The following is a 16,792-nucleotide window of genomic DNA, read 5'->3' on the forward strand; positions in this document are numbered from 1 at the left end:
TTCTTGGAAACATTTGTGTTGCTAGTCATGTTTGCTCTCCAAAGTCCACGCCTGTCGATATTATTAAGAAATCTTGATGGCATCGTTAGATTAGATTAGGTACTTGAATCATTATCAGCATTATTAATTTAGGCATCATTAATTCATTATCTAAAAGTAAGTAATCAAATCGTAAATAAAGTAAAATATTTATAAATATTTAAAAAATATATAAAAGTAAAGTATAAGGGGAAACTATTCGTTCTCACAAAGCGGCCAATCTAAGCTGCTCCATTATTTTAATAGGTATGTAACGTCGGTGATATTTATTAATATAAGATTTAAAAAGAAACAAAAACTTTTTATTGAACACTTTATTACAAAAACAAAATAAAAACCCTTTCATAAACTCACAAAACAAATATAACAACCATATTCTTATATACAACGATGGTGACAAATGATCGTAAGGTCGGTCTAAGGACCATCCCACTAACCCGCAGTTAACCGGTTAAACCTGTAGGGCTAAGATGGCCGGCTCTTTATCATTTGCCACCATGGCTATCACGTACTAACAAATATGTAAGTGCGAAAGTGACGCATGACATGACAGGTGATAAAAATGCGACCATGATAGCTGGTCTGGAGTTACCATGGTTACCATCATGTTCCCTAATATCTCTACAGCTCAGTCTTCTTAGCTTCCTTCTTCAGCTTCCTAAAAGCGGTCACAGCCTTCAACACATCCTCGGAGAAGACCTTCGGCAGCTCGAAGGCGAGGAAGTGTCCGCCGTCGTCGATGGCGTTGGCCTGCACCAGGTTGGGGAACTTGGTGCGGAGGATCCTGGCGGAGAGGAAGGCGATTTCGTTCTTCGCTTGAATCACCCAGGTTGGGACTGGGGTTGGGATCCTGAAAACAAGGTGCGTGAGTCTAAGTCCAACATACATGTATATACTATATTATGCCATCCCAGAAAAACCTTGGGGTCATTCTCCTCTCCTTCCCCTGGAATCTCATTCCCCTGGCTATACCTATTCGCAAATTCTCAAGAGATTGCGCTTAGCTGTTTTAGATTTAGTCCATCTACGACTATCGTCCTTGGCACGAGTTACACACACACCAAAAATGAGATGCTTTATTAGTCGATCACACCTGACCTGATGGAAAGTGAAGATAGAGCCTAAGATGGAGCTCACCAGTTTCTCTAAGCTATTCACTCTTGCTTTAAAGAGACCGAGATCATATTTTTCAGAGAATACAAATGGCGAGAACGCATTCCATTCCTTAGCACCCTGCACCAAAAAAAGAGACAAATTATTTCGAGCGGCCAACGGAAACTTTTGCAACGAACGGTCTTTGACCAACTCTAAAGGCGATAAATTGAGACAGGTTTCGCCGTGACGGGGTGACTTTGAGGTCCATGACATCTCAGCCGTGATAGCTGAATCCAGCCTCCGCTCCGTCACTGGTGGACTAGGTTACTTTACGATATGACATCTTTTTCAGTTTATAATCTATTCTATCCACTAACTGTAATTGGATTAAATAAAGAAAATAATTTATAGAATCCGCCGGAGATAGGAATTATATTTGAGCTAATACTCACTCATCTAACTGCAATCCGAAATGTCTCTTGTTGAAACTCTCAGAGTACAATCTGACAGACGTGGTGAAGGAGTTGGTAGCCCAGTAGCACATGAGGTTGTCGAGCAGCTGGTCTCTGCTCCAGTGCTTGAGGAGGCCGCCGTCAGGCAGCAGCTTGTACTCGTTCTTGGTCCAGGTGGAGAACTTCTCCAGGATGTAGGCGAGGAGGCCGACGGGCGAGTCGGAGATTGCTGCACCTGTGAAGAAAATTTAATTTTCAGTGCCATTCTTCTAATACTTTAGAAAATGCTGAGAAAGCTATTTGGACTTGGCTAGCAAACTGGCAATATATTCTCAAGATTTTCGCATTTGACTGTGGTAACTGCTATACAAGGCTATAAAAAAAAATATCATTGTTTATCTTCGGAATGGACTTAATTAGAACAAATTAAATTAATTTATGAAGTTAACTGATGCGATGGATTGCTTATATTGTATTATTGTCGTACTCGTACGTAGTTTTGGTGGTAAATATTCAAGTTTTATATAGGTACCTATAGTATCAGGCTTAGTAGCCTGAATATGCATGTAGCCGGTCTCTTCTATCAGCCGAACGAAGTTCGCGGTGAGCGGGTACATGCGGTCAGCCAAATGTGACTCCACCACGAAGGAAGGCAGAAAAGCGCCGAGCGCGTTCAGGAGGTTGGCCTTGGTGGACATGGCAGCGCCCATGTTGGTGTGGTGGCCAAGGATTTCCTGGAATTTGGAAGTTATGAAGATACCAATCACACTCATCCATTCATAATGCTTTTAGGCTTAGATCAGGTTGCACATAACCGTCTGTCACCGTTAAAGCGTCTCTAAATTTTATTGTATGAAAGAATCATAGTTCACTGCTGACTGACGTTGATCAGTTCGTTAATTGTGGTTGGTGCAACTGACCCTTAGTCAGCTTAATGACGGCAGTCACAGATATTCTAAAGCAAACGCGCGCCATCTCAGTAAAATAACTCCAACAGAAGCAATCAAATATCATTTTCTGCCTATTGATAAAGGATATGGAAAGATTTTTTTTGAAATCCACATCTGATAATTTGCAGGTTGTCAGACCAGGCCGCGTAGCCAAGATGCCAATCGCTTCCGCTTCGTAGCGATCGAAACGCAACCGTCACTGTCGCACTAATATGGAAGAGTGATAGAGAGACACAAAGCGTTTCGTTGTCGAAGCGATAGCGATTGTAACCTTGGCTAAGCCGGCAGATACAGATTTATTTCTTGAGTTTATAGAAACTTACACCAGGGAACAGCGTAGCCATGCAGCTGGCAATGAGGCTTCCCCAATCTCCACCCTGAATGTAGTACTTGTTGAAGCCGAGCCGGTGCATCAGGTTACGCATCACAACCGCCATCTCCGCGGCTCCTAGTCCTGGACGGACTGCAGCCTGGGAATAGTGGAACATTTGAATGGGGACATTTCGAAGTTCTTTAAACCTTTTTGGGGTTCCGTAACTCAAAAGGAAAAACGCAACCCTTATAGGATCACTCGTGAGTCTGTCTGTCTGTCCGACCATTCCCCCTTTATCTCCAAAACTATTGGGTCTAAACTTTTGAAAAAAATACACAAAATAGTTCTTTACCTATAGATGACAGGAAAACGTATAAGAAATATGCAGTCAAGCGTGAGTCGGGTCTTAATGTACGGAAACCTTGAAAAGTGACCAGCCATGCAATCCTCTTTCCGAACTATTCTATATATTTATTCTTCTCTTCAACACTTACATCAGAGAACCCGTATCCTGGCAGACTGGGCACGATGGCCTCGATGGCGAAGTCCCGGTCCTTGCTGACGGCCGTCAGGAGCGGCAGCGCCTCGTAGAACTCCCGGACTGACCCTGGCCAGCCGTGCATGAAGAGCATGGGAACCACTTCCACTCCTGCTGGGACCTGAAATCAACGTGGACTTTTATCTATAGAAGCGAGGCGAAGCATCATAAATAATTTATTAATAAACTTGTATTTTCTGACTTTTTTTGATTAATTTATCTACATAGAGTGTCACATATATGACACTTTAGACTCGATGAACACTTTCGAAATGGACATCTGGACATTTGATGTGCAGTATGTGCACGTATCAGCTTATAATAATAATTATTATATGCCATCCTTTTAATAAATTTACTCAAACAACAATACACATGAGACAGTGTTCTCTGTGCTCAAATGATGTGCACTGAGGAAGATCTCCTGAGGGCTACACCCCGAGGGCTAGAAGTGGCAAAGCATTGGCAGAAAAAAAATATTAAGAAGTTTGATCCCTCTACACGAAAAAGAAGAATAAATTTACTATAAAATGAATAACAGCAACACTTTTGTCTTTAGACGTCAGTTACAATGTGGAAAATGGTATATAGGTACCTCTGGCTTAATCCTGATGAAGTGAATATCCAATCCCTGGATATTGGTCTTGAACTGTGCGAACTTGTTGTAAAACCTCTCTCTCTCCGTGAAATTGTACTTCTCCGCCCAGTACGAGACCCAGCTGTCCAGCTGTTTGCTGTTGAAGCCGTATTGGAAGCCGACATTCTCCAGCGGAGGGGTCCACTTGCGATGGTTCTTCAGGAGCTAATGTGGAAAATGGTATATAGGTACCTCTGGCTTAATCCTGATGAAGTGAATATCCAATCCCTGGATATTGGTCTTGAACTGCGCGAACTTGTTGAAAAACCTCTCTCTCTCCGTGAAGTTGTACTTCTCCGCCCAGTACGAGACCCAGCTGTCCAGCTGCTTGCTGTTGAAGCCGTATTCGAATCCGACGTTCTCCAGCGGAGGGGTCCACTTGCGATGGTTCTTCAGGCGCTCTTTGAGGTCGTGGACCATCTGGAAGTAATGAAAATTGTCTAAGTAATAAATTTAGGAACAGATGTAAATAACCCCTCTTTAACATATTAAAGGACCGAACAGTTCTACCTAATTGTAATAAAGCGATTTAGAGTCACAAAATTTGGCATCCGTAGAAAACCGGATACAGAATCTAGGCGTTTTTCCTGTAGACAGTATGAGAATTAAGGATTTGGATTTTGGGTACATTTTACAAACTCACATTGACACACATTGACATTTGCTGCGGGCACAGCATGGTTCAATTTTTATCGCTTGTCACGTGCCCGTCACTTTCACACTTAGGTACATATTTGTTAGAACGTGACAGGTAGTAACGAGCGATAAAAATGCGACCGTGCTACCGCCGCCGCTGGGACGTCAGTCTTTCCGTGACCACAGCTGGTGCAACTCTGCTGAAACGTTGGAATTTAAGGTAAAGCAATGAAACTTATCGCGGTAGACCCGTTTGTGTAATTAAACATTTCACTATGGCTTTAATCATACAGACTTTCAGAAGTAGAAGGCTTGAACAGGCCTTAGTATATGGTTACAGGAAAGACGTGTAAGAAGGCTAACTCAAATGAACCAAAAAGTTTTTGATCGATTTAGCGGATTCACTGCCAGAGCGAGCTACGCTGTATACTTTGTAGCCGATATAATATGTTTTCCGCTTTGTAACGAAAAGCGTCTACGAACAAAGTACCCGCCGAGCGGGTCCCTGGCAGTGAATGTGTTACAGTTAAGGAAGACTCACGCTGGACCGGTCCGTGCCCGGGCCGAGGCGTCCAACATGTCATTTTCTATGACCTCTGATCGGTGATCACGTGGTACTTTCCATAGAAAACGAAGTGCAGATAGGAAAACTTACCGGGGCAGTGAACTGCACTATAAAAGGCCTGACACTGGTATCCTGCTTGGCCTGCAGCTTGGGTCCCCACCACGCCTGGCCATCCATCGCGGGCAGCGGAGGCGGACTCTTCAGGAACAGGACGTACATGAACCCGAGGAATGGGGAAGCCAATAGGAGCGCCAGGAGACCGAAGCATAGTAGACGTGCCATCTGTAATTTGTAAGGATAATTTAAATGACTACTAATTGCTCTTATATGTAGGTACCGTAAAATCGCAAAATTGACATTCAACCTCGATAACATTTTATTTTTACATATGCAAACTGAATGGTGTATATAATATAATAAGTGTTCCGGACGTTTGTATTTTAGTTTTTATTTTATTTTGGGTAGTTCCATTAATAACTTTGACGATAAACAGGAAAACCCACCTCACCCCGTAGTCCCTCGTATTTGGGGTGAGTTGGGTTTTCATACAAAGGTGATTTTGGAAGATTTTTGGATCGATTTTTTTTTTATTATGAGTATTACTATAGCTCTATTTTAAATTGGAATACATTATTTTTGTAGCAGTAGCCTTAAAAATCCATCTCACCCCCCCTTTCATCCCTTCTCTCCCCATTCATAACCCAACTCTCCCCGCGAACCCTACTCACCCCATTTTACCGTATGTGGTGTTAAATAAAATTTCTCTATCCTCTCTCTCTCTCTCTCTCTCTCTCTCTCTCTCTCTCTCTCTCTCTCTCTCTCTCTCTCTCTCTCTCTCTCTCTCTCTCTCTCTCTCACTCTCAAATAACGGTCGGGGGAACCTTTGTGCGCAGTAAAGATTACGATTTTAAAAGGTTTATAATATCCCGGTCGATATAAGTTTAGAATGTTAGATCACACTCACGTTAGACCGGGCCGTGTCCGGGCCGGAGCTTCCGGCGCTTCGTTTTCTATGGAAAGCATCACGTACGATTACCTGTCATCTGTCATAGAAAAGTAAGCGCCGGACGCTCCGGCCCGTACACGGCCCGGTCTAACGTGAGTCATCCTATACATGTCTAGTTTTCATATTTTTGCAATTGTATAATATAACGTTAGGTACCCTGCATACTACAGCGATATAGGTTTACTATAGAATAGCTATGTTCATAGTCGAGGGATTTGACTATAGTTCGTTTTTTTAGCATTAGAAAGAACTTGAAAGAAGGTAAGAGATCTTGACATGTCTTTTAATCGAAAAACGCTTTTTTTAAATTAGTATAAATGATAATATAAATGATCGTATTAGATTCATAATTGTTACATACATATTTGCCGTAACTTATTTTTAAAATGTGTTTTTCATTTAAAAGACACATCAAGATTGTTTACCTTATTTCTAATGCTAAAAAAAACGAACTGTAGCAAGATTTTGAACAGAAGTATAAGCAGGTATTCATGTAAGACGATAAAACCCGCGCGACAAATCTCTCGTCCCAAGTTTCGCGCGGCGCGCCATATCTTTTATTCCTTTCTAATGTCCTGGTTTAACGCCCCATCTTAAACATCACCCTAGTAGATGTCAAAGTCAATTTAATCATAAACATACTGACAATACGTAATGTCATCATCACAAGACCGGTCTTCGTGTATAAAATCGTTACGTCCTTGGCTGCATTCTCAGATTTATCAGAAGTAAACAAAAAATTACCTACAAAATAACATTAAGATATGTAGGTACAAAGTAATGAATTGAGAGATAACATTAGTAACTATGTGACTACACGTTGATAAAATGATAAATACAATTTAAACATGTAGATAAATGATTAAACTGCATTATTTTGTAACTGCATACGCGGTTAAGGAGTAGAAGTCAATTTAAATACATTGTTTTTTAATAGAATGAGATAAGTACTGATTTAAAGTACCTAGATAGTACCAAAGTAACATGTTTTTTGTAAGTTTGCATAAATTGTACCAGGCACTTAATGATTACACAAGTTGCTTATAAGTCTGCTTAATTAATACCTACTCATGATGAGATGGTTCGAAACTAGGCAAAGTAAACCAGTAGAGAAAATTCAAAATTACCGGAAAACTAGTAAATTCCTGTTTTTTTTTACCCAGATACCAAATAATGCAAACGCCAAATAACCATAATTCGAATTGTTGCATAACGTTACCCCACATTATCGATCGTTAACGGCAATGACATTGACAATGAGCGTAATAAGCCGGCCGGTATGCTGTAAACAACTCACTGACTAGGTACAGGATAAGCTATTTTAATTTATTTTGTTATTTGAACTACATACAAAATTCTACTTAACTAAGCAACCGTATAATAATTATCATAAGAAATAAGAAACGCGTTTTCTTCACAAAAAAATACATATTCGACTTTAACAAGTTCAACAACCAAAAGTCACCTCTAATTATATTAAGAACATAGCAATAACTGTACATTAAACTAAACAAACTGCATAATACAATAAGTATGCACACAACCAGACATTTCTTCGAACATCTGCCTATAATCCAATAGGTACCTATTCTTGAATCACGAAATAATAATTAAGAAAAACAAAACTTACTTTGAAAACAAATGAACGTCCGCCGCCGTTCCTTGTTCAAAACACACTGGAACAGTCATACAGTCTGATATAACGGTGAACGAGATACGCTTAAAAACAGGTATTCTATTACTATTCTTGAAAAAACGACCTTGTTGCAGTTATTATAAGGTTGAAAATTAAAACTGCTGCGTTGATTTGTCGAATTTAAAAAAGTAATAAAATAAATGCATCGTAATATAGCGTTAGGTGGTGAACAGAGCGTGCCTCGTTTGGACAGTCATGTTAAGAAGACGAAATCATTGTCATGAAGTCATGTGATATTAACTCACATTTTAGACATTTATTTGGTAAACTGACCTGACTGACTGACTGACTGACTGATCTAGTTATTGAGTGCATAGTTATTGGCCACTCTTAACGATAACACTTCAATTAGCTTGTTTCTTTCTGAGATTTGTTAGAAGTGGCCAATTACTATGTAGTGTTGTTTCTATATAGCAGTCACCCTATAGATTAGATTTTAATGCAGCATTCCTAATTATTCCATTATTCCCTTAATTGAAATGTTTATACTTAGTATGGTATACAAAAGTATGTGTCTGATAAAAAGAGATAGAAAAGCTAGCGCACACCCTAATCCGCTACTTTTGATGCTGACTTTACAAGCAAAAATGTAAACAGTGATAATATTGATGGCTCCTCTACACGATGGGCGAACGCCGGCCACTCCAAGGGACGCATTTATGCGTTAGAGGGAGCAAGTGATATTGCTATCTCATTCTACCGCATGGCTGCGTCCCTTGGAGTGGCCGGCGTTGGCCCATCGTGTAGAGGAGCCATGAAACGTACAAGCAAATCCGTTTAAAAGCGCCTGCAACATATAGACAGGCAAACTATCGAATAAATGCGCGATGATTTCAAAAGGGATTTGTTAAACTGCTAATCATATTAGCTCTTTCTTATGTTTTAAACGTTTTAGATTGTTTGGAATTTTGTTACATTTTTGTGGCATTAATCTTATTAAACTTTTCCGTTCTTAAGCTGTTTTTAATATTTTACTACGCAATGAATATTCATATTCAAGTCTCGGGGATAAGATAGGGCCTACCTATACTTAATCATCATTTTATAGCCAGTCGCCACTTGCTGAGCATAGGCCTCTCTTCGTGTAATACCTAATATTAAATCTGCGGTAAATTTCATATTTGCGTGATTATAAGGGATATTTATTGTATGTAACTAAGTATACCTAACTTTAAACGGGAAACGAGAACGCGAACAATATTTGTAATGTCTATTTACATTACTCGTAAAAGTCCTAATGTTAGTTAAGATAAAATTATCACCGTCGATACGATAGCGAGTAGTTGCCTCCAAACCGCCGACAGGGCCGGTCAATTCTTATCCAAGTTTAACTAATATGAACTCTATTATAACCGAATAAGGTGTATTATCGTGTTACAACTTGATAATGTGTAGTGTATAGTATAGTGATTCCCGTAAAGAATCGATAAAAATGGATTTTAGTCGCTATTTCGTGTGAGCAAGGCTGGGATTTGAATGGCATTTGTTTTTAATTGTGGTCATTTACATTCGATTGCCGCGTGTTTCGGATACGAGTTTATTTTTGCGAGAAACATGGTTTTAATGAGATTGTATGCAAATTATATGCGTAGTAATTACGTAATATTTAAATATTCACTAATACGTAAATATTTAAAATAAACGCTTTAATATAAACAATAGAAGAAACTATCTACTATTCCTATTAGAATACGAAGTAATATTGAGTGATCTCATTAAAAATAAATTAAAAATAACGTTTATTCGTGTCACTCCAAAACAAACACCATAGTTACGTTCATTAGTATAGGTAGGTAGTCTAAATGGCCAAATATTTGAATAACAAACGAATGTGTTAAGCATAAGCCAATTATTAAATTATATGAGGTATGGAGATACTACGAGGCTCGTGGAAGGACATATAATCATCATCATGCCATACAAACGAAGTCGCGGACGGAACAGAAGCTAGTTTGATATTAAATCAAAGGTTTTCAATATTTAATAGGGTATTTGACTGTATTTCAAATAGGTACATTATTTTACACCACGCATGAAATAAAGCACCAGAAGATTAATAGAGATACGTAGACAGCAATTATTTTTAAACACAATTTCTATTTTAAAACTCGTATAAAACTATAAAGAGTAGCTAATTTGATTGTGACGTCACATGCTAGAGTTTCATATAAATTCCATGGTAACTAAATCGTTTTGACAGTTTGAAAAAAGAAACTGATTTGACTAGTAGTAAGCCCATTTCTAATCCATGTTTTTATAATAAAATATCGTAAAACACCTAAGTTGGTAAATAGGTCAACATTTTGAACATACAGTAGATAATTTTGATTTTAATTAATGATCCCTTTAGCTGTTTGTTACGTGGAGATAGAGTGGTAACTCCACAAATCAGTTTTCTTACCAAAACTCGAGTAATTTCATAGTCGACATCTAACATCAAGTAGCGGACATTATCAGTTCTGCTAGTTGGCAATACATGTAGCGGCAAACAAAAACTCTAATGCTCAATCAATAAATCAATCAATATTTTTTATTGCGAGGACATACCTAGTTAAATTATGTACATAAGGTGATAACATTTTCAAGAGCGTAGTGCCTTATGTTCTACCAGAGAAGGCATGATTACATACATTTTTCGTCAGTAGCGAAACTTATGCCATCTGGTGTCAAGTAGTGGTACTGATAGTTCCACTACCTTGACGTTAGATGTCGACTACGAAATAACTCGCATTTTGGTAAGAAAACTGAAGTACCTATGGAGTTACCACTCTTTCTTTCCTTATATTTATCTATGCTTCCAGCTAGATAAAGCATGGTTTTATCGTCCACACTGTTATTTGTCTATTCGTACACCTTATTACAAAGATATAAGGGCCACCAAAGGCCAAAGAATATTGTTATTACAGGTATAGTCGGTATACTAGCTTCTGTCCGCGATTTGGTTTGCGTTGGATGATTATGATTGATAAAAACTATACTATGTCGTTCCTCAGGCCTCAAATTATCTCCATCCCTAATTTCAGTAATTTCATCTACCTAAATCGGTTTAGCGGTTTAGGTATGCTTGAAGAGGTAAGAGACAGACAGTCACTTTCACAGTCAATTTAATTAGGGATAAAGGTACATAAGGACACTCCGATAATAATATTCTGGGTGCTATTGATGTTTATTTGAGTTCAAAGGTTATCGTATCAAAACCGTCTCGACACTCAACAGACTGTCCACCTACATAGTGTCCAGTGTCCACATATATTTGCATCTACTTTACTACTTTACTACGGGTCTCTATTGTTTCCCAAATAGTTTTAAGCCATAATGTATTGTTTGCCCGCATTTTCGTTAGTCATAATTCATTTTGTTCAGAAACGCGTCACTTTTCAGGATTGCCATAAAACAAACCTAACTTAACCTAACCTATCTATAGGATAACCTAACGAAAATCCTGAAATGTTAACGGTTTCAGTTTTATGACTAATGATAATATGACAAACAATACATTATGACTTAAAACTTTATGGGAAACAGCGGGACCCCTTTACTACTTCTTCATGTAGATTTAATCAGCTCACGTAATGTCTCTAAAATATAAGTAACACTACATACTACATTACACAACACGAATCGTCGCAATTTTGTACGCACGACATCGCGTCGCGTCGTGTGTGTCGAACTGTCGGCTCATATTGGTTGTTTGCACGACATCAGCGCCCGTCTAGCGGCTCATCTTCCTCGCGTTGTCCCAGCATTTTGCCACGGCTCATGGGAGCCTGGGGTCCGCTTGGAAACTAATCCCAGGAATTGGCGTGGGCACTAGTTTTTACACCCGTCTAACGGCTATGAGCTGGTTTCTAGGCCGCTGCCAAATAGTATAAAAATTGGGAACCGAGACTACGATAATTAACATTTTTGCCACGTCGAGCGCAATTACTTTTAATTGCCCTATTATTTACCAACCAATGATACAGTTAACACTTTGCACTCAATTAGGGTTCAACAACCTATTATCTAAGGCCGAGTTCTCACTGTCATAGCGATAATATATTTCAAACACGCTTCAGATAATCACAACTAAGTATAGAGTAGAGTCCCGTCTATGTTTACTTTGGTGGCGCTACCACATTTTGTTGCAGCCAAGCGTGTAAATTTGGCATAGACACACAATAGAGTAGGGCACCCAATATCACGATTCTAAATACCGGTATTGCATTCCGATATTCGCCCTCAATACCGGATTTACAGAATTAACAACGCTATTGAAAATGTAATTTTTTAAAGGTAAAATCAGTTAATGATAACCAAATGGTCCGTTTTGTTTTTAATATTTTGCGCCTCGTGCGACACTAATAGGTTTTTACCTGGTTATTACTAACATAATTATATATGTATTTGATCAGACAACTGACAAAAGAAGGTAAATAACGCAGTACGGAGTTAATATGATATAATATTAGGATAGGTCTATTACTTTACTGAAACTAAATATTCGCAAATATCGCAATTTTCGTCGTAACTTCATTTTTAGTGTTCCGTACAAAACTTTGTTCACGGAACACTTATAGGATCACTTCGGTCTTGAAAATCCAATCCAATACCGGAATTCTGATATTTTCATATTGATCCTCGATCTTCATTCCGGTACGGGCCCGGCCACATGTCAGCGGTGCGGCGCCGCCGCCGCCGCGCGGCGCGGCACCGCAGAAATCTGCGGCGCCGCAAACCGCTCTGCGGCGACGCCCGCCGCAACGCAAAATTTTGCGGTGCCGCGCTGCGGCGCCGCAAAGCGGTGCGCGGCGCCGCGCGCGGTGCCGCAAAGCGGTGAGTTTCGCCGCGCGCGGTGCCGCCGAGCGGCGTGCGGCGCCGCAGATTTCTGCCGGTATTTTCTTTTGTAATGATTTGCATCTTCATTCATTATACGAAGATATGGGTTCACCCAAAATTTTCTTTTTCAATTGTTTTTTTTTCTGCGCCTTCTTAATAGCGCTGGCAGTACACCGAGAAATTCAGTAAAATGCTGCAAATGATGTTAAAGGTATGAAAATCGGTACGATTGATCTTTAGGACATTTGAAACAATTTGACCCGAAGCACCATTAAATAAAAAAAAGCGGCCAAGTGCGAGTCGGACTCGCCCATGAAGGGTTCCGTATTTAGGCGATTTATGACGTATTAAAAAAAAACTACTTACTAGATCTCGTTCAAACCAATTTTCGGTGGAAGTTTACATGGTAATGTACATCATATATTTTTTTTAGTTTTATCATTCTCTTATTTTAGAAGTTAAAGGGGGGGGGACACACATTTTACCACTTTGGAAGTGTCTCTCGCGCAAACTATTTAGTTTAGAAAAAAATGATATTAGAAACCTCAATATCATTTTTGAAGACCTATCCATAGATACCCCACACGTATAGGTTTGATGAAAAAAAAAATTTTGAGTTTCAGTTCTAAGTATGGGGAACCCCCAAAATTTATTGTTTTTTCATAGATTCATAGATCACACTTTGTAAAATTGAAAATTAAAAAAAAAAACATATTTCATGTAATTATTTTCAAAATTGCTTTCTTAGGGTGAGATATGAGGATATTAGGTATAATTTGAGGTATATTTTACAAAAAAATATTGAACGGTATTGTATCTGGAGAAACCCAAACTTGGTATGTTTTGAAAAATATTTTTATTATAATTTAAAAAAAATGACTCAAATGTAATGATGTGATATATTTTTGGAATCTGCTCAGAAAGCCCTTTCGTTTAATACTAAACACGATAGGTTTCTAAACAAATTTTTCAAAAATTTCATACAAAAAAAAGATGACGTCATAACTGCTCTCGTTTTTTTTATTTGTTGGTGCTTCGGGTCAAATTGTTTCAAATGTCCTAAAGATCAATCGTACCGATTTTCATACCTTTAACACCATTTGCAGCGTTTTTTGGCGAACCGCTATCGCTATAACAACAGCAAGAGCAGAACACGTGTGAAGGAATCCATGTCTGATTAAACAACTGGTAGTCGAATTTTATTCTTTACTATGCAGCGTGGCATCGCACGCGGCGCCGCACGCCGCTTGGCGGCACCGCGCGCGGCGAAACTCACCGCTTTGCGGCACCGCGCGCGGCGAAACGCACCGCTTTGCGGCACCGCGCGCGGCGCCGCGCACCGCTTTGCGGCGCCGCAGCGCGGCACCGCAAAATTTTGCGTTGCGGCGGGCGTCGCCGCAGATTTCTGCGGTGCCGCGCCGCGCGGCGGCGGCGGCGCCGCACCGCTGACATGTGGCCGGGCCCTACTTATTGAAATGTCGTAAACTAAAAATCGGTCCCAACATTCCGGTATTCATGCCCTAGACCACACATATCATTATCACGCACCCAGACACCAGACCTCTTTTACTTATCGTGTCAATACGACGTTTTAACATTAAGAAGCCACTCCAGTTGACATATCATCGGCCACATATCAAAGAGTAAAGTCACTGACTTAATATAAAAGAAATAGACACACAAAGCAGAACAAAAACGTCAAGAAATGTGGATCCCAATGACGTTTCGCACCATTTGCATTGATGATAAAAACGCTTACGTAAATTTTGAGTCAAGATAAATGTTTCGTACAGAAAAGAGCTTAATGTCGTAAGAATTAAGTGTCAAATTTGCAAACATAAGTACCAACACTGTTAAAAAATTTAGTCCGATGGCACTAAACGTAACGTATTTACGTCAAACAACGTCAAACGAGAATAATGAACGAATGGAGTCACTTTGGTACACTTTAATATGTATTACTGTACAGGAAAACCAATTGAAGTAATAAATAAAACAAATTTAATTTAATCGGGAGCTCAAATAAAATTAATTCGTGGTTCAAATTTAAACAAATCAAATTTTTAATTCGTAAATATACGCTTTAAATACTAATTTCCTTGAATTAAATTCTACTTATTAAATAACTATGTATTTAAGATCTACATTTACTCATAGCGCGGGTGCACGGGGACATTTAGATACTGATTGGATTTTTTTTATAAAGTCTACCTATACTTTATAAAAAAAATCCTGTGGTTGTCACTGTGTTCCGACAGGTTTAGCATTTACAGTTAGTCGATATAAGCCCTTATTGGTGGTGTATATGTCGGAAACAGGGAAATGGGCCGAACACACAAGTGCCGTTTTGCTTTGTTTAAAACTGCATCACCCCTATCTCTTGCTATAATTAAATAGCAGTCCACTTTGCACGTCGCATAGGTTTTCTTGGAAATCTTGAATTTAAACATGATATTATTTCTTATGTATTCCATATAAAAATATAAAAAAATATTGACCTCACATCGACTCATTAGATTTTTGTTCCTTAACATCCCTTCTTTGGTACTAACAAATTAATTTATTCAAAACCATAAAATTACCACCAGATTACATAAATTATGTAATGCTATCCAAAGAACTAACCGAAAGAAATACATTCCATCCTTTTTCCTTGTTTTATCATTGTTATTTTTACATATTTTAACGGCACATTTCGTAATTGTTGACAACTTCACATTTGAGCGTTTCAAACAAGACTAAACGAAAAAGTAATGCATGATCTGTTTTGACATCACTTTTGTGGGGCCATTTTTGGCGGCTGATTGGGTATCCAGTTCTTTATACTATATCAATGAGTAAAGTAAGCATATTCACCACATATCACACTTGAAGGGTCCACGGAAAGAACAAGTCACACTAGTGACATTTTGAGTAATCGCGGTTTTAAAATTTGGAACAATGTCAAAACGTATATGGTACTAATTCCGTGACCAGGTATTATTTAACTAAAAATAAAGTTGTGTTACATTTATACAGTGGTAGCAAAAGATATAACTAATAGTTCATTAAGAGCTCTTCATTTTGAGATAAAAATCTCATTTTCCGAAAAATGTGACTAGACATGTTCTTTCCGTGGACCCCTCACTTGTATCAAACATGTCAAACTGTTTGGATGCACTTTGATACCGCCTAAAGGTACCGTTCAGATTCAGGAGATACAGACTGCACCAGCGCAACTGCTTATTTTTTTATACTACATCGGTGGCAAACAAGCATACGGGCCGCCTGATGGTAAGCAGTCACCGTAGCCTATGGACGCCTGCAACTCCAGAGGTGTTAGATACGCGTTGCCGACCTTATAAAAACCTGTACACTCCTTTTTTGAAGAACCTCATACTGTAGACCCTCGGGAAAACCTCGTTACTGCTGCGTTACTGCACTTTAGATCAAAAAAATATTAGATAAGCATCTTAACAAACTCTCTCTCTCGGATCTCAGCGTTAATCCCGGTTGCATCTTCAGCTGCTGTTTTGGAGCCAAGGGTCAAAAAAAACTATTACGGTCGGTTCCATTCCATGCTAACCTAACCTTGCTCTTTCATAATACGCAGATACCAGAGAAAAGGTAATTCGCACTTGTATCGTAATGTACTATTCACTCCTATTCAGTCCAAAAAGCTATTTGCTAGAAGGAAATGTTTTTGTTCCAAAAACTTTAACAAAAAAAATCGGTACAAAAAATCCTCTACCGGTTGACCTTAGACAAATCGGATAGTACGGAAACGGTAATGATACGATAAATAGGCCATTAACTAATGTGACGCATTATCTTTCTATCTTCAAAATGAAATAAACACTGTAAAACGTAAATCCCATCAAAAACATTACATGTAAAAAGGTGCAAGTCTCGCAACGCGTCTACTACAAAAAAGTTTTGAGATGTAAGTAATGTGAAACCAAGTCGGTTATCAGTGCCAGGGGGTGTTAAAACCGGACCAATAAGATATCTTTAATTTGTAATACATTATAATGACTTGGCCATCGCACGGCTGCATAATGACATAAG

General features: G+C 38.9%; 2 protein-coding genes across 2 annotated transcripts in view; one reads left to right on the forward strand and one right to left on the reverse strand.

The window, feature by feature from the left end:
* LOC134661061 (juvenile hormone epoxide hydrolase-like) overlaps positions 1-16,792 on the forward strand; it is a 100,136-nt gene that overhangs the window by 33,184 nt on the left and 50,160 nt on the right. The gene's annotated exons all lie outside the window — the stretch shown is intronic.
* On the reverse strand, positions 634-7,904 carry LOC134660975 (juvenile hormone epoxide hydrolase-like). The gene is made up of 8 exons (XM_063516865.1): positions 7,862-7,904; positions 5,316-5,507; positions 4,217-4,444; positions 3,344-3,508; positions 2,860-3,006; positions 2,119-2,320; positions 1,587-1,821; positions 634-889 (listed from the first exon to the last, which is right to left on the reverse strand). The coding sequence occupies exons 2-8, from the start codon at positions 5,505-5,507 to the stop codon at positions 661-663; spliced, it is 1,398 nt and encodes a 465-aa protein (XP_063372935.1). The 5' UTR covers positions 7,862-7,904; the 3' UTR covers positions 634-660.

The sequence above is a fragment of the Cydia amplana genome, chromosome 2 (genome assembly GCF_948474715.1).
Source record: "Cydia amplana chromosome 2, ilCydAmpl1.1, whole genome shotgun sequence".
NCBI classification, from domain to species: Eukaryota; Metazoa; Arthropoda; class Insecta; order Lepidoptera; family Tortricidae; genus Cydia; species Cydia amplana.

Excerpts from the sequence above, each read along its gene's own strand:
- LOC134660975 (XM_063516865.1), bottom strand. The coding sequence starts at position 5,507 with ATGGCACGTCTACTATGCTTCGGTCTCCTGGCGCTCCTATTGGCTTCC. Across the intron at positions 2,321-2,859 it reads TGGCTACGCTGTTCCCTGGT|GAAATCCTTGGCCACCACAC; the intron begins GTAAGTTTCTAT and ends TCCAAATTCCAG. Across the intron at positions 890-1,586 it reads TTCGGATTGCAGTTAGATGA|GATCCCAACCCCAGTCCCAA; the intron begins GTGAGTATTAGC and ends CCTTGTTTTCAG.